The sequence below is a fragment of the Echiichthys vipera genome, assembly GCF_963691815.1.
Source record: "Echiichthys vipera genome assembly, chromosome: 21".
Taxonomy (NCBI): domain Eukaryota; kingdom Metazoa; phylum Chordata; class Actinopteri; order Perciformes; family Trachinidae; genus Echiichthys; species Echiichthys vipera.
The window spans coordinates 12,490,879-12,518,117 of NC_139846.1; the positions used below are offsets into that span (position 1 = coordinate 12,490,879).

At 42.1% G+C, this 27,239-nt stretch overlaps 3 protein-coding genes across 3 annotated transcripts in view; all 3 read right to left on the bottom strand.

The window, feature by feature from the left end:
- Positions 1-1,463: 1,463 nt before the first annotated feature.
- myd88 (MYD88 innate immune signal transduction adaptor) lies at positions 1,464-7,377 on the bottom strand. Its single transcript, XM_083936138.1, has 5 exons — positions 6,968-7,377; positions 4,378-4,509; positions 2,840-3,017; positions 2,313-2,404; positions 1,464-2,221 (listed from the first exon to the last, which is right to left on the bottom strand). The coding sequence occupies exons 1-5, from the start codon at positions 7,281-7,283 to the stop codon at positions 2,067-2,069; spliced, it is 873 nt and encodes a 290-aa protein (XP_083792264.1). The 5' UTR covers positions 7,284-7,377; the 3' UTR covers positions 1,464-2,066.
- A 346-nt stretch (positions 7,378-7,723) lies between these two features.
- On the bottom strand, positions 7,724-13,127 carry cry-dash (cryptochrome DASH). The gene is made up of 14 exons (XM_083935712.1): positions 13,024-13,127; positions 11,946-12,118; positions 11,415-11,508; positions 11,190-11,320; positions 10,901-11,049; positions 10,362-10,450; positions 10,203-10,276; positions 10,009-10,098; positions 9,812-9,891; positions 9,670-9,729; positions 9,403-9,560; positions 9,067-9,186; positions 8,692-8,868; positions 7,724-8,305 (listed from the first exon to the last, which is right to left on the bottom strand). The coding sequence occupies exons 1-14, from the start codon at positions 13,084-13,086 to the stop codon at positions 8,198-8,200; spliced, it is 1,566 nt and encodes a 521-aa protein (XP_083791838.1). The 5' UTR covers positions 13,087-13,127; the 3' UTR covers positions 7,724-8,197.
- A 1,165-nt stretch (positions 13,128-14,292) lies between these two features.
- The window catches only part of map3k22 (mitogen-activated protein kinase kinase kinase 22), a 41,886-nt gene continuing 28,939 nt past the window's right edge, over positions 14,293-27,239 (bottom strand). The window contains exons 10-18 of the mRNA XM_083936539.1: positions 26,980-27,053; positions 25,853-25,914; positions 24,237-24,308; positions 23,463-23,630; positions 21,177-21,325; positions 20,940-21,071; positions 19,723-19,852; positions 17,458-17,635; positions 14,293-16,448 (exon numbers count right to left, since the gene is read on the bottom strand). Coding sequence (XP_083792665.1) covers positions 16,220-16,448; positions 17,458-17,635; positions 19,723-19,852; positions 20,940-21,071; positions 21,177-21,325; positions 23,463-23,630; positions 24,237-24,308; positions 25,853-25,914; positions 26,980-27,053 — 1,194 coding nt within the window. The 3' untranslated portion in view covers positions 14,293-16,219. The remainder of the gene's footprint in view (positions 16,449-17,457; positions 17,636-19,722; positions 19,853-20,939; positions 21,072-21,176; positions 21,326-23,462; positions 23,631-24,236; positions 24,309-25,852; positions 25,915-26,979; positions 27,054-27,239) is intronic.

Sequence of the window (27,239 nt, forward strand, 5' to 3'; positions counted from 1 at the left end):
ACCTTCCCGGCGGACATATTGAGTGTGGGACAAGAAGACCTCACTGTGCACAAGCCTAATGGAAGGAGGCTGGGACACACAAAAAAAGTCTGAGCTTTGCGGTATGGCCGACACATGCGCAGTAACACCTCGTCTGCAATTGACGTAGAACGAGAATTTGTTTTTTATTCTTCAGCTCCACAGTTGGCCTTGGGTCGGAATATATTGTGTTTAAAATAAATAAATATCCGTCATCTATTTGAAAGTCAGATTGAGTGATTCCTTTGCGCATGTGTTAAACTCTACAGCTTTGTAGTGTCCCAGCCTCTTTCCATTAGCCTTGACTGTGCACCGGAATCCCACTGTTTAACTTGTTGGCGGTTAATTAGGCTAAACTATAACTGAATAGACCGTGCAAAACATGCAGCTACGATTTAAAATGTTAAGATACACACAACCGTTTACTGTATGTTAAAATAGATAATTATAGCTTTGCATTTAAATGTCTAGGTAAAAAAGCGCTAAATCTCATATTGTTTAAATATTACCTAAAATATGCTTTAAAACTCTACGCTTCATACGAATCAACCCTTGTCATTCCGCCACACATTCAATGGCGGCTGGTAACTTTGCTTTTCATTTCGTCCAGAGTTAAGACTTGCAGGCATTTGCTCTCTTCATACAGCAAACAAGGCACTTTTATTTTTTTTTTTGATCGGAATAGCACATTGCACTATTATCCGTTTCTTACCCATACTGAATTCATTGATGGAGCACGTTTAAATATGAAATGGGCTGGGACGTGCTACCTAACAGGCTTAACTCAGGGAATACACATTATGTCTCTCGCGTTGCTACAGGGAAATTGTGTTCTGTGATTGGACATCACCACATTCGCTGCTCTGTGATTGGACATCACCACATTCGCTGCTCTGTGATTGGACATCACCACATTCGCTGCTCTGTGATTGGATATCTCTGTCAACTGAAAAAAAAGAACTGAACCATTATTCTTTGCAGTATTCAATTAGCGACACCTGTTGGTTAATTTTACAACATGCAGGACTTGCACAATTGTGACACATGCTGGACAACATTGGAACATTACTGTGCTTTCATTACTACACACACACACACACACACACAAACACATATATATATATATATATATAAATATATATATATACATACATATATATACACATATACATATATATATATACATATACACACATATATATACATATACATATATATACATATATATACACATATACACACATATATATACACATATATACATATATATACAGTACATACTATATATATATATATATATATACAGTACATACTATATATATATATATATATATATTTATTTATTTTTTAAATAATACAAGGAAACTGCCCTTTAAAAATATGTTCCATTTATTGTGAGGAAATAATATCCAGACCATTTATATCAAGGTAGAATGCATTCATTTTTTATTAAACTCTTCTTAAAAAAGACCATATCAAAAGTACAAAATCAAATGTAAAGACGCTCTGATGACAGATAGAGAAAGTGAGAGAGAGAGGCAGCTGTCAGCAGTCAGTAACATTTAACAAGTGGAAGAATCACATATCTCTTCCTCTTTAACTCCAATCTCATCTAGCCGTTGACTCATAGGAGGAAGTGGCGTTCGCAGAGAAAAAAACACACAGGCAGAGCATTTTGTACATGATGCCTCAAATACGAGCACATCCTCTTCACCAATAGCCCTCACATAAATAAAAAACAGACACAACTTATATATATATATATATGTTATTCTGAAAACATAATAATGGGTGTGTGCAGGGAGAACTTTGCTGATATTTGCTATCCTTTTGCAGCTTAAGTTTCATAATGATAAGACATAGAAGTCACTTTGTCATCTTCGTAGGAAACACAATTAGTAGCAGTATATAATATATACCGTATACCATAAGTGCATTCAGAAGCCAGCAGGATGTGCATCAAAAGCAACAGCACAATCTTTAGCTTGTGATGTGCTTTGGTGGAATAAAAAGGCACCTTTAAACATGCTTAGCTGCCTGGTCCGTGATTATGGCAGTGAGAGAGCTTTGGCCAGCCGTACCCAGAACCAGGCCTTTGTGCAAGGCCGGTTGTAGTCACATATGGTGAGGAAGCGTAAGATGCTGGGGAATGGCTTCGACATTGGCTTGTACACCACTGGAATAAGACGTTTATTTCGAGCTCCTGAAACAGCAGAAAGAATAAAAAGGTAAAGTAACACGCGTGCGGGAATAAGTCAGAAAAAAGGAAGCTGTTTAACAAAAGTGTAACATACCAGGACAGAGGCTGAGCGCAAACTTGGTCTGAAAGTCACAGGCATCGCTGTTAAGGTATTCATCTGAAATCACCACCACCATCCTCTTACACCTGCACAGATGGTCAAATATGACAGTGAATATAGAAATGAGAAGATTTTAAGACCGAAAACTTTTAATTCCTTGCTCACGGGTGTCTTTTTTTAGATCTAAATTTAAAATAAAACTGCAATAAGGAAAGTTTAGCTCTCTGCCACGACTGAAACTTTCATGTCTTTTGTATCTGTAAAATTAATTTGTTAACGTGTTCTCTACAGAGATAGGAGAATACATACAGACATAATCGGAACTATCCCTTTCAATACGTTTTTGATGCACGGAGGAGTCTGTGCTGCGTCCGCATACAAAGTCGCATTTAAAGCAAACAATACCTAATAAAAAACACAGGATGGAGAGAAAGTGACTGTACTGCAGCGGTCCTGTTTGTTAGTACCATCTACACCAACAGAACAGACCTGCACATGGTAACAACGTGTCAATACTGCACCTCTTCTCAATGAGTTCACTAGTGATGGTCCACACACAGGAGCCTGGGAGGACGTCTCTGTCGAACACGCACAGCTTCAGCTTGTACTCTGTCTGTTCCAGCTCGCGGATCATCTCATAGACAAACTTGAAGTCACTCTTGCAGTAGCAGATGAAGGCATCGAACAGCTCAGGAGCACCTGGATTCAATTATTCAGTTAGATTTAATTCAAAAACACAACTTTTATCTATTCCTATTAAGCCAGTAATGCGAAACAGCTTGCAACCCAGGGTGAAATGTACACACAATAAACTTGGGTAAAAATGGTGTTCTCATAAATTAAATACATATAAAATACTATATGTGTTTCACAGAAGTAAAACATGAGCATGATCAGGAAACCACAGGACTGTGCCGGACATGGTACTGGGTTAAAGCTTCAGATATCCTGTCAGACTAGAAAGGAGCTTTGCCTGTGCAATAAAATAGTGATGCTATCACTATCTCAAGTCTGCCTTGAGCAAATACAAAAGCTATTATAAACGTATTACAAAGTCACATATATATAATAGTTTTGCCACCACATGACCATAGGTGGTAAAGTGGTTTAATTGATGAGTGATATGGGTTTAGCACATCCGGACAACATGACACGGAAACTGATAAGGAAAGGAAAAAGCTATTAATTGTTGGTGACCTCAGAAAGTAATTTGAATTATTGGAGATTTCTATTTTTCACTCGTTTCAACTAACATGCATGCTTACAATCTGTTCCCTTGGGGTTGAACGGCCAACAGCTGTGCACTTACCCTCTAATAATAATAATAATAATAATGGAAAGGGAAGTTTGGGGTCCCCTGCTAAAGCTGCTGCCCCCGCGACCCGACCCCGGATAAGCGGATGAAGATGAGATGAGATAATAATAATAATAATAATAATAATAATAATAATAATAATAACTTGATTTATGCGACACATTTAAAATAAAATACAAACATTAAGATTAAAAATGGAACCACGGTAGAGAGAAGACAAATAAAAGCCATGAAGACGAAAAATGACAAACATGACCGATAAATATCAGTGGGTGAAATATAAATAAAAGCAATAAAAAGGGAGACAGACGACATCACATAAAAGTAGGTCGACTATAAAATGGGGTTTCAGAAGAGATTTAAAAGAGTTTACTGATGCCTATCTCTTCAGAAAGGTCACAAGGGCCCCACACAAAGTCATTAATCATGACATTTTACGGCTGCATTTGAACTACTTTATATACTGTCGGACATTTTGATCATATATTTTGTTTGTGAAACATTAATCTGCCCTAGTAACTACAGCTCTCAGATAAATGTAGTGCACGTAAAAGTACAATATTACAACAACGTAACCTAAAAGGAGCACGAGTGTGAACACTGTCATACAACTTGTTTAGAGAAGCAATGATTATGCAATGTGCTGAACGACCTACTGTGTGTTTCTGAATTGGCATAATTGATGTTTTTGTTTGGATTTGTTTATTGATATAAAACAGAAATAAAGCTTGTACAAATGCTGACCTTCGGGGTCATCCTCCAGGGTGATGCCCATCCTCTCTAGGGTGCGAGGGAAACAGCTGTCGACTTCAGGGACCTGAAGTGGGGGCTCAGCAGCCTTCTTCAGATTCTCGCAATACTTCCTGACATCCTCATCTGATACAAAGAATATGTACACGTGCAAACAACACATAAACACACACACAAATACATATGTTTGCATGCTGTAAGTCTTTTGAACGGCTCCCGGAAAGGAACGGAGCCATGAGATCCGGTTCTTATCAAAGAGGTGTAATTCTCATCACTGAAGAACACTGGTTCTGCTGCTGTATTTTAACATTGGTCTTAGTGGTGGTACTTGAGAGAGCCGGATATTTTCGGAGGTGGTACGTCATGAACAAAGTGTGAGAACCACTGCTATTGAATACTGGAAAAGTAATAGAGAAGTGCTGGAGTTTATTTTGAGCAAAACATTTGAGTTAATATGTTACTAATAACTAGGGTTGCAAAGGGGGGGAAACTTTCAGAAACATTTCATGAAGCTTAGTCCACAGGCTCAAAAATGTGGCCTGGAGTGAACAATGCATGTAGGGGGCGTGGTCTCGATACCCCTGAAGTAAGCAGTGTGCTATGTGCATGTTATTGAGGAAGTGTACTTGCATGAAATCTGGTTGTTTTAGTCAAGATTATGCTAAAAGATAATAGCAGCAGTAGGCTACTAATGACAGCAGTAGCACTTATAACAGTGGAATTACTCTAATCAGCCAATCACATGGCAGCAACTCAATGCATTTAGGCGTGTAGACTTGGTTAAGACGATCTGCTGCAGTTCAAAGAAAGGTGATTTAAGTGACTTTGAACGTGGCGTGGTTGTTGGTGCCAGACGGGCTGCTCTGAGTATTTCAGACACTGCTGATCTACTGGGATTTTCACACACAACCATCTCTAGGGTTAACAGAGAATGGACCCAAAAAGAGTAAAGATCCAGTGAGCGGCAGTTCTGTGAGCGCAGATGCCTTGTTTTAGCCAGAGTTCAGAGGAGAATGGCCAGAGTTACAACAGAGGAATGCAGGAGAGCATCTGTGAACACACAACACCACCTACTTTCTAGCAGAGAGGGAACAGCAGCAGAGGACCACACTGACACTTTATTAAGCACCAGGTGCACCTAATAAAGTGGCCGGTGAGTTTAGTTCTGGGCAATATTGTATCGATATTTTGATATGAGCCTGTTGTCTTAGATTTTCATGGTTTTAGGTTTTATTGGTTTTAAAGGCTTCATTACAGTAAAGTGATGTCACTTTTTGATCTTACTAGACTGTCTTTACCCACTTAGCCATTATATCCACATAACATTGCGACAACAATTTTTCAATACTCTCATTGTGCAAATATGTTGCAAAAAACGCCAACAGTTATATCATCACAACATCAACATCGACGTATTTGGTCAAAAATATTGTGATATTTCTTTTTTTTCATATTGCGAAGCCAGAGGCGCCTCTTGCCAGCAGGCAAGGCAGGCACCAGACCTCTCTCAGGGGCCCCACCTGACTACACCATAGTTTTCATTGTTCTGGTTTTATTGTTCTATTTTCCCTGTTTTTTATTGTTCTTCATGTTAATGATTTGGATTAAATATATTTTATTCCTGTTTATATCCATATTTTGAATATATACTAACTAAAACTGAAAAAATGTTTAACTTTCAATTTTTTTTGTTGGTGTCATATTAGTTTCTAACATAGGGCACACTCACACTGTCCATATGTACCGTGCCCCTGGACGTTTTACGGGTAAAGTCTAGTTCGTTTGACCAGTTTGAGTGCAACCGTATCGCGCCTAGGAGCGGTGCGCTTGCCAGCCACGGGCCGTTTGGGAGAGGTGGGCTTTTGTACAGCACATTTGCACATGTACGAGCACGAGCGCGCGCACGTGTACGAGCAAGAGCACAAGGCCTACGGCGGTTCTGTCATTTTATGTGCGCCTGCTCGGACATAGAAAAAAGAAGGGTCACGTTGGTGTGATGCGGAGGTGGAGTGTTTACTGCAGATTTGTTCGGATGAAAATATTCAAAAACAGTTGGACAAGACGCACAAAAACTCTGAGGTCTATGGAAAGATTTGTAAACAAAGCGACGCATCGCGATGACGTCAATCAATGCGTGTGACGTGTTACGGCGTGATGACGTATGGACAGGCAAGAAGCATTCGCGCCGAGGCCCAGGTAGTGTGAGAACGGGCCTGGTCCGTGGGGGGGGGGGGGGGGGGGGGACAAGTACCCTAAAGCCCGGGGCACGGTACGGGTGGACAGTGTGAGTGCGCCCATAATGGTAAAGAACACTGGTTCGAGGGGGCCCTCTGTGAATTTATGCCCGGGGCCCCAACAGACTCTAGAATCGCCTCTGAACACAGCCCATTCAGTGCAGTAGCCTCCATTGTGAACCAATGGAGTAAATGCAATATTGGACTTTAGACATGTGAATCATGTCTGCAGTAACTGAGGCACAGGACGGGCGGTAAAAACAGGCTTAAGTTATGAGCTATACATATTATGTAGGGCCTACTTGTATCAAAAAACATTTTATAACAACTTCAAAAAGACACCACCGCACCTATCAAAGGTTGGAGATCCTCCACAATATCCTTTCTCTCCACCTCCGGCTCCGACAGGATCGACAGCAGCTTCCCCACCGTCGCTTCCTTGGAGCGGGCTTGCCAGTCCTCCAGGACCGTCCTGGTGGGGTTTGCGGACGCTTCATAGTTCTTTATCTCCAGGTAAGTGAAGCCCATGGCCTCCGCGACAGTCGTCCAGTCCGCGGCCACTGTGTGTCTGGGGTTCAAGTACAGTCCCAACTTTTTCCTCACTTTCATATTCAGCGCAATGAGAGGAATAGTCCACAAGTCCACTTCGGAGTCCACACAAGCCATGGTGGTGGGAGGTTTTCCGGAGACGGCAGGCTTTAGTTACGAGCAGGTAAGCTGTGAGGAAAGACAGCGCGATAAGAGACGTTGTTTCCCGCAGTCCACCTGATGACAGAACCAGGAAGTGGCGCAAAAATGCTGTGGACTGCGTCACAAGGGGGAGGAGATTTAATGTTTACCTTCAGACACCGTTAGAGAAACATAAGAGTTCAGACACCAGTGAAGAGACGAGACAAATAATAAATAAGTAACAATAAAAAGCCTGCCAACAGATTTTTTTTAAATGTATTTATTGATGAGTGAAGTGTCTCCCAGCATCAAAGTGGTGGGAAAAGAGAGAAGGTCTGTTGAGGGGTTTCTGTTCCCCTTTCTTGTCTAACTTAAGCAAAAAAGCTGAGCTCTACCACCTTCCTTTCATAATGTGTCATATAAAACTGAAACCATGATTCAGTCCAATGCTGAAAGAGTAAAAAAAAAATGAACTAGTATAATTTAAGAAAATCACACAACCGAAAGCTGCCACAAATAGGCAACCTCTGAAAATGAATAATAATTAAAAAAAAACCTGTGTATCCTAACAGACAAGAAAAACAATCTGCCCAAACACATCAGCAGAAAGCCCATCCACTGCATCAAATCTAAAAACCACAGTGTGGCTTCTACTGTTGCTGCAGTCTAACAGGAAACAAGTCCATAAAAGGCGCTTCATGAGGGCTATTTTTCTCGAGAACTTGTTTGTCGATCAGAGGATTTCAGGTAGTCAAGCAAGAGTGGGAACACGGCGTTTCCTCAAATCCTCATCAAATAACTTCCCTCAAACCGACATGAAAAGGCCCCCCGCTGATTTTTACAGCAACAGTCCAAGTTTGCATCATTGACATACACTCCATTCACATGTTAAGCGTTTGCTTTGATGCAGATCATAGGTTTTTGCTTCTGGAGAAATAGAAATCTACGCCCCTGTCCCGATGTTGTTTGGGAGTGTGAGATGGGCCTTTCTTTCCTCTCGCTGAAGGCCCTGCACCACTCTGGAAATAAAAAGGAATAAAACCTTTACTGCGATGGCAACATTTCCTCTTTCAAGTTCAAATAGTTTGACAGTGGTGGAAAAAATATTCAGATCCTTTACTTAAGGAAACGTACCAATACCTCACCGTAAGAAATACTCCATTACAAGTAAAGCCCTGCATTCAAAGTCGTGGTAAATGTAGAAGTAAATTAAGCATTACTTGCAAACTACTGTGATGCAGAAAATTGATATTACAGTGCATGACATTCTTAGTTTGTCAATACTGATGCTTCAGTAATGGGAGTATAATTTAAGAGATCTCTCCAAAGGGTCACAAGATAAATCTGAAAGGATAAAAAGCAGCATCCAACCGCACTACCCACTTCCCCTTTCTCAAACACCCACCGGTTTCTTGTTAACGTGTCTGCTCCATTCAGGCGCCATGACGATGGGGGTGGGGTAGGTCTCACCAAGGGACACGTGAGCATGTGACAGAGAAGCAGTGCTGAGGGCCCAGGGCGTGTGCACGTCGGCTCCCCTGATCCCCTGCAGCTCAGGCACCCACTGACGCACGTAGTCACCCTAGAGCAGACGCATGGGTAACCAAAACATAAATCAGTAAGTGACTGAGATGTCCAAATCCCAGCTTTCTTCACATTTCCCGGGTTTCATCATCATCATCATCATCATCATCATGTGACATCAAACGATGGCACGCTCCAAACAAAGAGGATCAAAAGGGAAATTAAACTAACAATGCATTAGTCTTCGAAAACATACATTGTTGTCGTAGTCGAGGCCTTGCTTGATCATGTTGAACTTCCTGTTCTCTCTGGGGTCATTTCCTATGCCAGCGCTGTATAGCCAGTTGCCGTAGTTGCTGCAGACATCATGGTCAATCTTTGGAGGGAAATTTCAAAAGGATGAGGCCAAGGCACTTGTAAACATTACCGTCTATGCATACAAATAAAAAGACTCAAGTGCTGCGCTAAGTACTTAAAGTTAAAGTTATTCCACAACATCCAAACAAGGAAATCCATGTATAACATAATCAGTTATTCCTTAAAAATACAATTTCCCTTTTCAAAAGTTTAAACTGACTTAAAACCTACTTACCAGAAGGTATTCAAACAACTCAGCTCCCATCCTCCAGTCCAGGCCCAAGTCTTTTGTGAGGAAGCTAGCAACATTTTGCCGCCCCCTGTTGGACATGAAGCCCGTCATTGCCAACTCTCTCATGTTGGCATCCACGAAGGGCACTCCCGTTCGTCCCTCTGTAATTACAAAATGATACACGATACACTTTCACTGTGTCCGTTTAAAGATGCTAGCTGATTTTAAATTAAAATATATATTTCGTGAACAATCCGGAGTGATGCAAACCTTTCCACGCATTGAAAAGTCTCATGTCCTTTTTCCATGGAACAGATTTGTCTTGAAGTCCTGAGATAAAATTTAGCATGAGCTTCACATTCATTTATAATATGGGGCAAAAAAATGTGTTGAAAACTTGAGCTCCTTTTACCCTTGATCTGAAACAGCCTGTTGCCATACTTGACGCCTATAAACTTGAAGTAATCCCTCCACAAAAGTTCAAAAATGACCCTAAAAGACAGCAGTAAAGACATATTTGTATCATTTGTAGCTTAATATTGGCCTATGAGAGAATAGATTTTTATTTCTATTTAATTGTATTCCAATCCTTCCTAACTTAAGACTCACCAGTATGTGCTCTGATTGGCTGTTCGCTCCTTCTCATACTGCTGGATCTGATGATAAATATACCTGGGTGAAATGCAACCCATGGCCAGCCTGCAGCATGCCACAGGAACACAGTTAGAGATACATTCATATAAACGGAACATTAAACTGGGGTAAGCATTCAGCAGTAGAGGAAATTATATAATAACACTCACCAAGGTGCAAATTTAGTAGAGTAATCCACCCCGATCAAGCCATTACGAGTCTCCTTATAAGTTGCAACTGCATCCTACAAAACAGATGTAGTATTTGTATTGCACCTGCAGTACATAGTAGATAATATATCAGCTTATGAAGGTGGAAGTTGCACTCACAGTCTCCCAAAAATAGTGTTTGAGCCTGGCAAGAGCCTGACTTTCACCGCCACTGCAGGGGAAAGCTGAGCGCGGATCAGCCTCAGGCTCTAGGAGAATAAAACAAGAGAAGCACCTCAGCATCCAGTTGATTTCATACATATTAAACACTCCCCGATGTACATTAAGACGCACAGAATCGTTGAAGCTTCATCATATACATGGAAATCGAGCCATTCTGCTGCTGCTGCTGGCAGAAATCTGTGCTCAGCAGTCTGCCTATTGCATTCTGAGAGTAGCAGCCGTGTGGATTTACTTAACAGGGGTGATGCATAAAATGAGCAGTTTGTTACATGCTGCTGGCAATAAGCAGGAACAGACATTTAAGGAAAAGTCCATTTAATGAGCACATGAAATAAATGTACAGGAATTTGTCTTGGTGATACTGAGGGGCATTTAACAAACTCACAGAAAACAAAGACAAACGGGGAACGCGCAAAATATGTTGTATGAATGAACCCATTTGGATTGAGCGGATATAAGACAGAAGGATTGTTCACCTGTCTGTTCCAGGTCCTCAGCTGTAGGAATAGCCCCTTCCTCCAGCCCTTTGGGGAGAGGCTTAAGCTGCTCGGGGGTTGGGAACAGAGGCCTCACCCTGCTCTGGGTCTCTGCTGCCTTCCTGAACTGGGTGTACACATCGGGCAGTCTGACAGACCAGGAAGAAATGTTACAAGGTATTCTAAGAATTTCTTAATCTGCATCTCTCGTTAAATTTCCACAATCAAAAACAGGACATAAAGCAAACATTTGGAAGCTTCGTCCCAGGCAAGCCTTCATCTCTCTCACCTGGATATGTGGTGAAATGGAAGATCATCTCTGTGGTACAGTGTAGACCCCCAGCAGGTGTGAACTTGGACCTTCATCCGTGCACAGACATCCTTCACTCGCTTCTCGACGTTCAGTTCTTCCGAAGTTACCTGAAGCGTGAACGCATGAAGGAAAAGCTGTCACTTTAATCACCATACAGTGATACAGCTTATTTACAATAAGAGGAAGACTGTTTAAAACTACCTCTTCATGGAAAGCTACAGTGCTGACGGAACCCAGTTGCTTGATGAGGTCTGCAACTACCTCCTCTGGCTTACCCCGTCTCACCACGAGGTTGCTGTCACATACACACATAAAAACAAACACACACACACACACAAAATAAGTTCCAGTTAACACTATGCCAGGCAAGCTGCATCCTGAGTAGAGAGCTAGTAACTTCCCTTCGCTGACCTGAAAAAAAAATGATGGGAACAGTGTGTGCAGCATGTTAACATAAACATAGCCCTCTATAAATCCAGGTGTATCCTGGAGCTGTCACATCTGTATCAATTAAAGAAAGCAGAGGACAAGGTCTGTACTGAGTGTTTCTCCAGCAGTAACATGATAAATACATTTACGGCGACTTTAAAACCTTTCAAATAAATGATGGCTATTTAATGCTATAACAAAGAAAGTGCAGAAGTGTGGAGAGTCAGTAATGTTATTAAAGCAGTGGAGGACACATATAGGTTATATAAAGTAAGACCACTGAATGAACAACAGTTATGTTACCTGCCCTTGCTGAGCAATGTGTTTCTGAGGTCTCTGATACTGTCCAGTAAGAAACGCAGGCGGAAAGGTCCAGTCTTTGGTAGGTTGTAGTTGTAAGTTCCCAAATAATGTCTGGGGTCGAAGCAGTACAGCGGGACAATGTACTCGGCATTTCTTTGAGCCCAGTAGAAAATCTGCATGTAAAGAGTAAAAAGTATGGGATGGATGTACCATCATCTCTTAGGAAAGGGATGAAAAGAATAGAATACAATCGGTATTTTCCATGCAACCAGCGTTGGTGGTATCTATGTTCAGTGCATGATCTCCTTCAGTTCACACAGTTATAACGTGCATCCACAACAGACAAAGACCATAGATGACACGCTATATGCAGTGTTATCAAAAGTCCTTAGTGTTGTATGTTTATTGGAGGAAGTTGAGTGTAGTACAATTACAGAAAACATTTAAAAATGCATTTAATTTTATAAGCAAACTGTTTTGGAACTACAAAAAAATGGCTGCTATAAGTTCACTGCGAATGTATACAAGGTATACAACTAAACCATGCCGGCTAGTATTGAATACACATGGCCTGAAATCGTATTTGATGTTTCAGAGACACTAAAAGTAACCAAATGCATTTCCTTTTCTCCAATTGGAAAATGCAGTCTTTTATTTTGAAATGTACAACCAGGAGTCACATGTTGGTTTCCCCGTTCTCCAGCGTGGCTCTACAGGCCTAGTTTTTGTTTTAAAAAGGTACTGGGGATGAGTGGCAGGTCGGTGAAAGTATTTCTGACACAAAATAGTTTGATATTTCCGTTCATTCATCTTTGAGGAGGCTTTTATTGTGTAGGAAAAGCAAACCGGAAGTAACGTTAACGTTGAAACAAAAGAGGCTTGGTGCTAGCGGCTAAATACTCGTCATTAAAGGGTTTTTAATCATTAAAATGTTAATGTAATGACGGTGACAATGCATATAAACGGTAGACACATACGCAAATGTGCGACATACGTGTTTAGTTGTAAGTCAGGTGCTGTGAAGTTGAATAACGACGACTTTCACAGAAGTATGGACTCGTAGCAGATTCAGTCTTACCTCGTTGTCGTGGAGACGCAAGTCGTTTCTTAGTAAACATATGATTGTACGCGAGGTAGACATACTTGTCGTTTTCAGTGTAGCAGCTCACTTATATCTCTTTAACACCGAAGTGTGAACGAGCTTCGTCCGTGTCAGAGAGCAGCGTCCCCGGTGTGACGCCTCTGCTGCGGCTCCGTCACGTTTCCAGACACGCTGTTACAAAAGCAGGTTTTGTAAGGTGGTTGTTTAACAGCTGCCTCAAAGCTACTGGCGGTTAAATATAGTTTTCACCAACACAATGTCGTCTGTTTATTTATGGAATTTATTTATTGTATTGCCTTTGTTACTGTCTTTTTTACCTAAACATCTGCCAATTTAATTTGCATTAATTCTTTTTGTTTTTACTGTTAAAAGCGCCCTATCGTTGATCTCGCCTTGTTGATGATGTATATGAATGGATTTGTCTGTGCTTTTGCCTTTAAACTAAACTTTTGTTTTTAAAGGTGTCATATAAATAAAGTTATTTTACACATTTGTTATACAGTAGCATAAAGTAACTAGTACATTTACCCAAGTAGGCTTACTGTGCTGCTGTATACTTCTACTTAAGAGAGAAATGAAATACTTTTCACTCCACTACATACTTGGCATCTTAAGTTTCTAATTATTTTGTAGATTAAGATTATAAAGGCAACATATTATCAACTATTATGTATGATAATCAATAATAATAAAAGTAAACAACACAAAAGCAGCCCACATAAAGCTAGACTTACTTCAAATGACCTCTACCTTTTATTTAACTATAATATAAATGCATGTGCATGTGAATGAAAAAAGAGAGATGGTGAGAAATTGTCCACCTCATTATATATTAGAAAGGCAAATATTAGAAATACCTTTCCATATAATGCACTCCAGTACGACACCATAACACTACTAAACTAAATCCAATCCATTTATCAACTTATTTTGTTACAGTTTTCCATTTGAAACTGAAAATAAAGGAAAGAAATGTCTTTTGTGAAAGATGATTTTGAAGCCTATGTGGTATTTTCTCTCACTTTGTCCTCCTTGTGAGCAGTAGCCATAAAATCGGGAACTAAAAGAGTAACAAGAATCCTCTTTTGTTAGGGATGAGTCATAACATTTTTTATTAAATGTCTCGTCTGGATTTTATATTACAATATAAAAGCTTATAAATCAGATAATGTAGCGAAGAGAAGGGTGGATAAAACACAGGGCAGTGTAATCACAAAAACAACACAATAAAACCACACAAAGGAATAGTCTTAGACCTTGGATTTATTAAGTTAAATGTACAAAAGATCGACGACTTGATACATTTCATGTTTCAAGGCTCTGTCATTAAGACAAAACAAACTCTGTCCCAATCGAAAGCCTCCTAGCCTTTTCATACTGCCTACAGCGCTCAGAGACAACCGTACACAACCCTGTCTAAATCACAGTACAGTCTACTGTATAACGTAGCTATTTTTAATCAAATAGATTTGTATATAATGTAAAGAAATTTCATACAAAAGTGCGGAACAATATGTATTTACACTATAACCTTTTTTTTTCGTATAAAAGAACTTCAGCAAATCCTGTGTGTGCTCTCTACTGAACAGCTGCTCATCTTATTAAGAAGCTTCCCACTTTGGCAGTGAACATTTGTGTGACAAGCAGATTCAGATAAGGCACTAACAAGGGTAAAAAAAAAAAAAGATTTGATCATTCCTTACGTGCCACTGTATTACAGCTAGCCACTACACCTCCATCATCGACCTCCCCGGCACCATCTCATCTCCGTTTGAACGAACACTTCCTTTAGCTTCCGTATTTCTAACGTGACCCCTTTTTGGCGACTTGTAGTATTACCCCGAATGACATCACACGGAGCGAGGTGTGTTGTCAAATGGTCATTCAGTGACCCGTTCATATAGCATGGAAAGCAAAGCAAAGGCATGGGGTGACTGGATTCATACTGATGTTACAACAAAAATGGGAATGAGACGCTCACTTCCATCTAATTTCACAACTTTTCACACTAACACTATGTGACGTCAATGCATCTGATTTGGTCTGTGCAGTCTACTGTGCACAAAGCTGCCATAACATAGAAAAGGCTATAGGGCTCTGAGGTGACAAAACAATCCAACGTGAGTATTACTGCAGTGCAACCTTTTCCGCAACTTCTCTTTGGCCACTTGTTTGCGATGGACTCGAGGCTCACTGCATGGGAAGCTGATGGCACAGACTCCGACAGTAGTGTTGGTATTGCTTAAATTGACATTGCACACCGATGCAAAAAGTTTGGTTCTTTTTCTTTTTACGCTTTACACTACACAATTCTCCATACGAAATTATATTTTAAAAATGCTTCCGATAGAAAAATATCTCCTCAGTTGATTATCCTGCATGTTGGAAATGTTTCAATGCATGATATCAAAAGTGCAACGTTGGCAATCCTTCTCAAATGGGGTTCTGGGTGCCATGAAAGTAAGGTAATGCAACCCTCTAAAGATGTTCAAAAAAAGACATTCTTACTTACAAATTCTTATTGTAAGGCGTTGACAAAAATACATTTACATTTTTCAGGTGACGATAGAAAACTCATTGGGTACGATGACTTTGTATGTGTTGTTGTATGTCATATAAAAATATTTTTACCATCTTGATTTCACACACAGCTGACAGTGGCTGATGAGTAACTTACAGTACTATCCGATGTGTTCAACGTCACCAGTCAGTCACGGTTACATTGTGTCTGGACCTAGACACTTTTCAGTAATGTGTGTGAGTGTGAAGACCCAGGAAGCTTGAGACGTCACTGCTCTCTAACCTGTGTCACTTTTCCTGCTCTTGTTAAAGGACAGCAGTCCGTAGTTTGAGAGCCCGCTAAGTGCTTTCTCATTAGTCCCCTCCTGGGGCAACAACACACGCCCCGGAGGACTCTGGAGGTCTGACAGCAGTCGACCTGGCCTCTCAGTGAGTAATCTGGGTTGAGCTAGCTGGTAAGAGATGCAGGGGTCCTGACAAGGCAGTCACTGGTGATAAACGGCAGAAGTTGGAGGGCTGAGCCCTGGAGCCTGGTGACAGGGGAGGAGGGAGGGGTGGGCCTGGGGACTGGGCCGGCCGGAGAGAAGGGGAGGTGCCGGGGCCACAGAGGCTTTGCAGGCACGGGAGGGGAGGGGAGGGGGGTCCACCGGCCTCAGAAGCAGCCCTGGACGAACGAGTGGCTGAGCAGAACGTCTGCAGTGGGCCGCCACTTCTCCTCCACAAACACCTGCCGCAGGAAGTCCCTGCCCGCGTCGGACACGCCCTCTGGAAGCATGGGCTTCGTAGGTTGGGTGGCGATCTTGAAAATGGCAGCCATGGCCTCGTACTCGGCCCACGGAGGTTTCTGGGTCAACATTTCCACAACAGTGCAGGCAACACTCCTGAGGACAAACAACAGAGTTGGTTGATTGTCAAATTGTTAAATGGGTCTTTATTTGTATGTGCATTCATGTTTATAGTATACCTATTGTACACACTGAGGTTGGACACAGCTGCATGCTTTTGACAGCTGAAAATAGTTTATTTTCCCAGTAATAATGTTTACTTGAATTGAACCAAGCAATGGCTCACACACGGTACATACCGCCAAAAAAAGGTCTTGTGAATTGCACCTGCATTATTTACACGACAGAGCATTCTTTTTGAAAATGACCACACTTACCGAGCAGACGAGAGTCTCATGTATCACATGGTCATATTATTTTACCTTATGTAGTACTAGCAGCCATAGAGGTTAAAAACTTGTATACAATCCATTTTCAGTAAATATGGAATGCCATTTCGGTCAATAATACCTTTATTAATAAATAAATACGTCTATACAATAAATCCTGAAATAAATAAATAAAAGTAAATAAATATATAAACGAAAACATAAATGAGTCAACATAGTTGAATAAATAAACCCATAGGTTTAAGTCTAAAATAGATACTTAGATATTTATTCACAGGGACTTTTATTTTACAATTTCACATTTACTTGTTTATTGATGTAATATTCATTAATGGCGTTCCATAACTATACGCTTCAAAAATGTGGCGTTTAACATTGGATTACATTATATTTCACAGGCGTTCATGGTGATTTATGCATCGCCATGAGTTGATATTTCGGTTTTGTAATCCAGATTTAAGAAAGCATTCATGTCTTGGTTACTGATATTTATGTAACTGGTTTTAACTTCACATGCTTTAAGTGTCACCGGACATACAAGACACGCCACCAACACACCTGTTTCCATTCCATGTATTACTTTACCACCATTTATGGAGGTAACTTTATTGCTTTTTTACTGTGTATTTTTGTGTTCGTAATAAATTTGTCTGTGTTGCAGCAGTCTAATATCCCCTCTGGGCCTCATTACAGTTCCATCTGATCTTATTCCTTACCATACATCAGCTTTGCGGCCGTAGCCCTCCCCATTGATGACTTCAGGGCTCATCCAGTAGGGGGTGCCAGTGACAGACTTGATTCCTGTACCAGACATGCAGATGGTCTGGATACGTTTGCTGGCTCCAAAGTCTCCCAGCTTCACGTTCCCCGAGGAGTCTCTCAGGATGTTCGCACCTGGTGGAACGACACAAAATGAGCTCAGGGTTGTTCAAGAGTCTCCTGAGGACAGTCAAAATCCTTTAAGGGATACTTTGACGGTGTGGAGGTTCAATTAATGCAGTTACAGCGTGGTAACAAAGTGCACATGCCAGCACCTCAACTGACTGAACAACCAAGGGGAAAGGTAAACTTTTCCTAAAGCTCGGATGGAACACTGGCAGACTTGTTTATAAAATGACATGCATACATTTCAGCAGTCCTTAGAAATAATACAACACTGACTCAACTCTACTAACACTGTTTTCACATCGGAGAAATGAAATTTTGGTTTATGCAAATAAAAAAAATGAAAAATTGCATCATCTGTCTGCTCCACGTGGATCAAACTCCCGACACCCTTCCTCCTCCTCCTCCTTTAGTAATTTTCCAACATGCAGCAGTGTCTGTCCCATTTCCTTTAGGCGCTCCACTTGTTTGATCAGTGACTAATGTACACCACTTGCAACTCACTCTCCCCACCCACTGTAGGATGGAGGACTGCTGAGAAGAGATTCAGACACTAAATATGTGACCTAACTTCTAACTCCTTTGACCTGTTTCCTCTGCATGTACGGTCAGAATGTGAGACTCTCCAATAAATCACTTTAACTCCATTTAAAAGGGGCTATGTCACGAAAAGCTCACTTTTTCAGTGACACATGCACATACATGTGGGTATCTGGAGTGCCTACCAACCCACTGACTGTGAAATAAGACAGGCCGCCTACATCAGAAAACATTTCGACAAGATATTCGGATTTTGCTCTCCTTCCGTCGCACGCAGGCTAAAGCTAAAACGGAGCGTTTCACACAGAGGGTGAATACATATACTCAGACAGACAAAGCATGAGAAAAATAATGTGTTGTTTGAACATTAAAGCATGTAAACATGTTCTAGCAGAAGCCCAAAATACAAGTGTGACCCTGAAAATGAGCATAATGTGGGACCTTTAAATTCTTACTGCTTGATTTTAAAGCCCTGAATGGTCTGCCTTTATATGTGATCTGCTAATTCCCTATCAGCTCGATGACTGCTTGAGATCCTCTGACAGGGCCCTACTAACAGTTCTCAAAATCAACAAAGGTGGTTTATGCTGTCCAGTCCCCTCAGCTGTGGGACTCCTTGCCTGAGGATCTCACTCTCATCTTCCTTTAAATCTCTTCTTAAGACACTTTCATCTTGTGGCTTATTCTCAACTAATGGTATTTGTTATAACTTTATAAATGATAGTATATATGTTCTGGATCTTAATGACTTTTATCAAGTTTTTACTACAAAGCACTTTGTAACTTGAAACGTGCTATATAAATAAAGTTATCATTCTTGAATTTATGACCTTTAATATTAACTTCTCACTTCTTTAAACTGTTTCCACTGCCTGCTCGGTTGTTGTGAGGATGTGAGACTCCAATAAAACGTTAACTCCATTTAAGACTTTATTTGGCAGCGTTCAATTCACAGAAATGTTATAGTCTCGAGCTCTAACCAAAAACCGCAAGTGCTGACAGCTCTCTCACTACGTACAGAAGAGCTCTTGTGTGGTGAGATGAGCACACACTATATATTACAAACGAAGAGCATTTTTAGGTGGAAAATCCCACCCACATGTACACTCTCACAGGGCCTGCCTGTGTCCTGTGAGACCTTACTATCTTTTTTTCCCCCGCCAGACGGTATATTTCCCTCTTCTTGACCGCGGCTGAACAAAGCAGTGATTCCCTCAAAGCTGCGGGCAGCCAAACTAAAGCCTTTCCATCCGGTGTTGAACATTTTTAGGCTGGCCGATTTTCACCAGCGCGAAGCCTAATATATCTCAAAGGGGAGTTCAAAATAGCACATTTTTTCCAGACTCCTTCCGTAGAGGGTGAATAACTAAATGAGGAAATGTCAACCAGAATAAAAAGAATGAACCTGGAGTTTCCTCGTCAACGGTTGCTGCCATATGAACCGTAAAGAACGATTATTTACACACCGTCAGCTACGTCTCAAGTGTGGGTATTCACTGCTTACAAATCCAATTAAAACTGTATCCTGACCTTCACCGGCTTGCTGTTTCAGTTACCTTTGATGTCTCTGTGTACAATCATGTTGCTGTGCAGGTAGGAGACTCCTTGGAGGATCTGCCTGGTGTATCTCCTTGTCACCTTCTCTGTCAGGGCCCCATAGGCTTTTAGCTGGTCCTTTATTGAGCCCTAGAGGGACGGCAAAAGGGAGAGAATGAGCGGTTTAGAGATGCATTTATGATCTTTATTATTGACACAGCTGTAGGGTATAAAATGATAGAAAATCTGCTTTGGAAGAAGGTGTGCGAAGAATATGAAACGGTTCGGCGCCTGCAACTTTTCGAGCTAAAGCAGATTCATTTTATCACGAAAGCCAAGTTTTTATGTACAAAAACCAAGTGTATAAACACAGAATGTGCTGTAAGAAATCTGCTCAATTTTGAGTCTAAACACCTTCCATGTCCTGCATTTTATATCATTTCCTGTTTTCAGTTCCTCGCGAGGAAATTACGGGAGCAAAAGACACGATCCAGTAACACCTGTGACGCAGTTTAGGACTCAAACAGGGCGAACAAAACTTTTCTCTCTTTACTTTCAGCTGTCTGCAAGACACCTCGACAGCTCTTTGGCTCTCAGAGGGACACTTACACCCCCCCCCCCCTCCCCCCTCCCCTCCCCACGCACACACACACACACACACACGCACACACACACCCCTTTCTCCACAACTAAAGTGTTATCGGTCAGCCGCAGCCGTGCAGAGCAGTCACACACAAACTTGGCTTTGTCACCTCCCCCCCTTGCCTCTGCGAGAAGACTCCAATGAAACATAAACATTTCCAATTTCCAGACAATGTGTGACTAAGACACTCAACGCCACTCAGAAAAAAAAATAGCCCTGGAAATATTAAAACCAGGCTCAGGGACAGGGTCTAGAGGCGACAGCAGCTCATTTAGGCACTCATTTAGAGAGAAAATGATCTCATAAACTGAGCTGTTCGGCTGACATGAACCACTGAGGACATGTTTGTTAACAGCTGGTGACATTTCAAGATCGTTTGTTAGCAGATGTGACCAGTATGGGTTTGATTAGTTGTGTCTTCAAACATCTTTGTACCTATCTCTGCATCCAAAACAACTCAACGTATGACGTTCTCAAACATTTGTCAGTATTTATCTCGATCAAACTTCAAGGACTGTTGCCTCGCTGTTGTAGTACATGTGACTCATAAAAGTTTAACTATGTTCAAAATGAAATGTCCTGCAGAATACACACCCCGGGCATAAACTCCACAAAAATGGTGAGTTTCTTCTGTTCAAGGTCCCGAAGACAACCATAGTACTGAACAATCCGCTCGTGACGCAGATTCTTCAGCAGCTGAATCTCACACTCCAGAGCGTTCACCTCCTACAGAAAAAAAGTGCTTGAATTAAGAAAAGAAATTCAAATTAAAGCATAAAAAACATGCAGTCTTTGACCTACCCCAAACAGCTGTGAGGTGTTATCTCTCACCTTACTGGTTTCTTGACAGTCGGTATCAAAGGGCACCTGCTTTGCAGCTAGCTCACGGCCTGTGTCGGCGTCATAGCAGAGGTAGACCTCCCCGAACGCCCCGCGCCCCAGAAGCTTTCCTTGTCGCCAGTTGACTGGCGCCCGCGGTGCTGCAGACACAAGGCACCACATGATAAAAACCCACCAGTCATTCATTTGGTTGCTAAGCCCTCAGAGGCAGACAGATCCACTGTGATATACTGATTTGAGAAAAAAAAAACACTGAAGCGTGCATCAAAATCCACCACAAGACCCGACTGTAACTCGCAAAGTAATTTCACCAAGACCAGACATCAAAAATCCACCGCAGGGTTGTTAAACAATTCCCACCGCAGACCCTCTCGAATGGGGAAACCCCTGATATCTGAGTCAAAACCACGCTAAGCAGAGAGAAAGTCGTCAAAACCTAGAGAGAGCATCTCAACAACTCTAATCTTTACAGGCCCAGACTCCGAGACTTTGTTTTAGTATTAACAGGCTTCTTTGTGGCGGGTTTGGTCTCGCGTGGGTGAGAAAGACACCGGAGACTGACACGTCAACCACAGCCTGCTGAGCTGAGCTTTCGTTTCATGACAAAGACAATTTCTGGGCAACGCACACTGTGGACTGAAAGAGCACAGATGTGATAAGTGAGTGATGAGAGGGGAATCTGCCTGCTGTGACATACAGTATTACTGTACAGTGTTTCTACTATGGACTTCTGAGAGGTAAAACAAGTCTGACAGCCATAAAGTATTTGCTGGATGAGAAATCTTATTCGTAACTCCACTGTTGTATATCATTTTGAGATTTAAGTCATGTTGATTTGCTTTCTGTGTAAGGTTTTATGTCATTTATATTTTTTCCAGCAGGATGCCTTTCAATGACAGCTGTGTACCATTTGAAATGTTTCCGATAATATACTGAGTTTCGCAGGTCTGTAGTTAAAACCAACTTAATCTAGTCGAACCCAAGTCAAGACCAAGTCCAAAGGCAGTTAAGTCCTGTTCAAAACCACAATAGTGTCTTTCCAATGCTAATATAGTGATGAAGGCCCTGTTCAGCGGAGACGATCTGGAAACACAAAAGTGGCGCTGCGTTCTCACTTTTTATTCTGCGTTTAGACGAGCGTCTTTGGGGCAAATCTGCGTGCATACGGTGACGCAAAAAGTGTGTGAAATCCGATGCAGTATTCACGCCAGATGGCTAGGTGGTACTGTTAAGCACTGCCACACAACAACACCAAGCGCTCGTGCATGTGTAGAAACTTCCTCTACTTCTCTCCCTAGTAGAGGAGAAGCAGGGATCTACAGCCTCCCACCCAGGCAACTTGAATGTCATTTGCCTGTACTGCACAGGCAAATGTTAACGCGTACACGACGAGATCAGAGCACACTTTTGCATTTTACACCCTTCAGAGAGAAGCGCAACTGTGGAGCGTTTTAAAGATTTCCACTCTGAAAGGGTGGTTTCACTTTTTTGCGTTTTTAAACCAAAAACGCCATCGGCGTCTAAACGAAAGGCACATCTGATAAAATATTTTGTCGCTTTCACCTGCGAGCATTGTCGTGTAAACAGGGCCACAGGATGGATCTATAAACCAGATTGATCTACCTTCTAACATTAAATTAATCAATGCATAGAATTAAGCAACGTTCTGTTCAACTGGTGCTGAATCAGCAGCCAATGACAACAAGGCACGAGACCAAGACTAGTGCAAGACTTTAAAAAAGTGGACTCAAAACCGAGTGCGGACTCAAGTAGTACAGCCCTGGAGTTTTGGTATTGATACCATACTTTTTTTCACTGCCTGAATTATAGGTAGATTGTGCGAGCAACTTATAACGACCCATTTTAACTTTTGGTGTTTACCATTGACCTCTAGTGGATTTTCACGGGAGCAAACAAGGAAACATGACATGACACAGGTTGGGGTGGTGGATGGGTTAAACAAACACTTTCCTGCAGGAGACCAGAGTTCATGTCTCATATGAAACCAAAACATTTTTGACATTTTTTTTAAGTTAACCAACTTCCATCCATGACAAACAGAAAACAGCAAGTCTGAACTTTCCTTATTCTCCTCTGAGGTTATCAGAGAGAGTTTATTTGTCTCATTATCCACAGGAACCAGAGATATACTACACCAATCAACAACAAAGGCCCAGAGATGCCATTAATTCAAGATCGTTAACATGTTTGGGGCAAAATTTCCCTTCAGTATTTCCTGTCCCTTCATTTCAAAAGTTTTTAAGGAGCACTACTTACACTTGGCTGAACCACGCTGGCAGCTTTTGTCAGCGGTGCGGCCCAGTGAGCGTAGGTCGCTGTACTGCAGCGTACTGCTGTCTCCATTATAACTGCGTGTGCGACTGGAAGGAACCAGCTGAAACAGATTCTCTTGTGGCATAAAGCTGCGCGGAAGAGTCCTGCGACCTGAAAACACATATATATAAAAAATAGACATTTTAATGACTTAAGACACACACAGGCCACTGCATGTTTTGTTTGTACTGTGAATGATTTCTACACTGTTTTCACACAGTTTTACTTTACAGGTGTTGTGCATAAAGTGAGCTCTTGGCCAAGACTTAGGGTCGGCCAGAGCAGAGTGCTTCTCGCCACTCCGTCCCACTTCCCCTCAGACAGGAAGCAGGGCGCTGTGTTTTTATACAAGTTCGGGTTCACCACAGGGAAACGTAAATCACTGCTAGCCAAGGTTAGCCTCTGAGTAAGCAATTACAAGCAGCTGCCTGGAACAGCAAGCCAGCACTTCATGTACCAAATCTACCCAGAGAGCAACAAAATGCAGATATGTGAAACTATTTTATCTGAAATGTGAGGAGTGGGCGCTGTAAAGAATAAAGAGATCCTATATTATCCATGTGAAGTTAAAAAAATGACCAGATGGGAGTCTCTAGTGCTAGTTTGTGTGATTGTATGTGTGTGTGTGTGCGTTGTCCTGTAGACATAGCAACATATCTATTTAATCTGTGCAATAATGGTGTTGTTCTTATTGCTCAAGCAAAGCCAGTTTCTTACGGTCTCCATAATCCTTGCTGCGATTAGGCAACTGGAACTGGCGAGGGAAAGTCCCTCCTTTCCCATGGCGACCTGAAGAGGGAGCAAAGAGGAGCAGAGCCATCAGTTAATTGAGGCCTCAACCACAACAACTGAATTCTGGTTTTACATTCACAATACTCCTCAAATTACAGTTGTGTGTATATTCACATCTCAAGCTCAGTAATGCAGATGTAATTGCTTAATGCTAGTCAGAAACACAAACACGTTGATGCCTAATGAGGATACCAGAGTTCCAGCTGATCACATCTGACAGACACTACATTTCTTTGGCTCCTCTCCGCATGTCAAATCAAAGTGAGGTTCAAAAGCAGCGGAGAGGAAAGCAGTTTTTCACACGGCGAAACAGGGCTGTTGTATCGCCTCACTGCAGCCAAGAGGGAAACTGAAAACAGCTCACCCGTGCTAGCTTAGCCTTAGCTCTGAACCCAGTGGAGCAGTAACTAAAGGCAGGTGGGGTGCACTGCTGACGCAGGCGAGCGCTGACACTCACTCTCTCTCACACACACACTGAACGGAGAGCAGCGGAGCCGCTTGCAATTGAAAGCAGCTGTTCTGTCAGATGACTGCCTCCCCTCGCGCTGTTTTTGTGGCCGTATCCCATGGAGACGGGAGTTATTTTTTGTGTTTGGCAGCCCGGGATGGAGAGGAAAAATCTACTCACAGGGAATGGTAAACAAATACTGTAGCCCTCAGCAGGAAGGGCCACACAGCTTTACATCTGGGAGGGGAGAGTGTGTATGCGTGCGTGTGCAGGCACGTGCATGCATGTGTGCCCAAGTGAGTCTTTAAGTGCTGCTGCAGCTATATGAAGCTCCCATACTCCCTGGTCTGTGTACACAATGTGCAGCACTCCCTTTTTTTTCATTTACAGCACAGGGCTGGTGCAGGAGGAAAAGAAAAATGACCAGATTGGGAGAGCTGCCGTGGTTCGTCTGTTCATGAGGATTAGTGTGGCGTTATCTGTCATCCTGCTCTATTTGATCTGTGTTCTGAAGGAAAAGGGACAGACAGGGAGCCGAGGGACAAGGAATAGACGGGGGGGTATCTAGAAGCAGGGGGACATAGAAGGGAAGTGATCATGAAAAGACAGGAAAGCACAGTGTCTATTAGGAACTGGAGTTTGAAAAAAAAAAGGCAGACGAAAAGGGGTGATGAGATGAGACAGACAAATGAGATGGACAAAGGGTACACAGAGGAGACTGTGCGGAAGATAAAGCAGGAAGAGTAATGATGCTATCACACTCCCTTCATCTCCTCCTGAGACACAAAAAATACAATCAAGATATTAAATATCTCCACAGTAACCCGTTTCTCATTTTAAGTATTTACTCCCTGATAAAACCATCAAATAATATTATCTCCCTCCTCATTAGTAATCTCAAGAGGGCGTTTGCAGCAGGGAAACATTTTTAGATAATCAGGAGCTCTAGTTCTTCTTCTGTGTAACTGATTGTGTGGCTATAATTACCAGGGAACAGACAAAACTTTCTAATAATGAACACGCTTCGTGCACCTCTTTATCTTTCTGTAGTGTTTTGAGTTGACTCAACAGCTGCAGACTTCTCCTGGCTTACCTTTGTATTCATAGTTGAGGTTCAGGTAATTATTGTCACGGTTGTTCTGGGAGAAAGGAGGACTGAAATGACAAGAGAACAGGGGGAGAAAGTTAAAAAAAACAGCTTGTTATTTGGCTCAGTAATTTCCCTTATCTACCAACAGAGTCTGGCTACAGCTGCTGGATGGAAACTTCAGACTCTAAAGCACGGGAAAAAATGTCTCAAAAGTACTTTTACGTTCAAACTATTGAGCTTTCACAATGTGCTAAATTTGAAGCGATAAGCTGGATGTTGAGAACCTCTCTGCATTAACAATATGAAAGTGAAAAAGTGAAAGTTTGCGGTGCTCAATTGCTGAATTGCTCTCATTAACTGTCCCGATGTACTGTACACCCCACACCCACCCACCCACCCCCCCAACACCATCTCTGGCCAGCACTGCCCCAACAGGCCGACAGAGTGACGTCTCTGTTGACCGCAGGGCGGTGCGGGGCCACGAGACCCTGGATAAGGGGCACGCATGCCCGCTCGCAGGGAAAAGTTCCATGCGCTCGTTTCCTGCCATTGTTCTGCAGCCTGGAGCTCAGATAAGCCTCGTGCAGGTAGAGCTGTTTCCGTCCTACGCGCTCTCTCAACCTCACTCTCGCTCACTTTTCTTTTTCCCTTTGATTCACATTCACATTTTTCACTCTTAACCCCCCCGACCCAACCCCCCTCCCCTTCCCCCTCTCACCAGTTTTCATTTTCTGGCTCAATTTTTACCCTCTCATCCAGCATGTTCTTGCTCACTCTTTCACGTCTCCCACTCAGTCTCCGTTTCTCTGTCTCTCTCGTGATAACAGAGGAATCCAGGCGTCTAGATAAGATTTTTGTCGCCATGGCAACAGCAAAGTGACCTGATTCCTCCCCCCGCTACAGGCAGGGTCAGGGGGCTCTGCTGGCCTGTAACACTGTTTACAAACTTCGCTTCAGTGCGTGTTTGCGACACACAATATCACACCAAAGTGTTGTTAGCAAGCACGAACACTATGACGCCGTGTTTCATATCTCTGCAAATAATGCCGCTCTGAAATTTACATGTGCACATCATAAATCCAAATCCACGCAAACAAGAGTCATAAATCACACGCTGCATGATAACTCACCTGTCCAGTGCTTGATCTATTGATTGACAGCTGCTCGACAGTGAGTTGTCTGCGCTCCCGAAGGGATCCAGCATCTGACAGATGTAATAACACAGGGGAATGGAGAGTCACGGAGCATGTAATCATGAGGGGGAGAATATAAAGCAGTGCAGATAGAGTAGTGTGTATAACTGATCAGAATGTGACGGGTGTCTGCAAAAGCTGCATGTTATATGCTGCTACATTGAAAACAACACTTATACAGTCATATACTACTACAA

What these genes read in the sequence shown, in the direction of transcription:
- cry-dash (XM_083935712.1), bottom strand. Translation starts at nt 13,086, where the DNA reads ATGTCTACCTCGCGTACAATCATATGTTTACTAAGAAACGACTTGCGT. An exon ending in TGAGGACCTGGAACAGACAG is followed by an intron (nt 10,451 to 10,900) that starts GTGAACAATCCT and finishes TTATTCTCCTAG; the next exon opens with AGCCTGAGGCTGATCCGCGC. An exon ending in AACACTATTTTTGGGAGACT is followed by an intron (nt 10,277 to 10,361) that starts GTGAGTGCAACT and finishes TCTGTTTTGTAG; the next exon opens with GATGCAGTTGCAACTTATAA.
- myd88 (XM_083936138.1), bottom strand. Translation starts at nt 7,283, where the DNA reads ATGGCTTGTGTGGACTCCGAAGTGGACTTGTGGACTATTCCTCTCATT. An exon ending in AGTGAACTCATTGAGAAGAG is followed by an intron (nt 2,405 to 2,839) that starts GTGCAGTATTGA and finishes CCATCTGTGCAG; the next exon opens with GTGTAAGAGGATGGTGGTGG. An exon ending in TGCGCTCAGCCTCTGTCCTG is followed by an intron (nt 2,222 to 2,312) that starts GTATGTTACACT and finishes CTGCTGTTTCAG; the next exon opens with GAGCTCGAAATAAACGTCTT.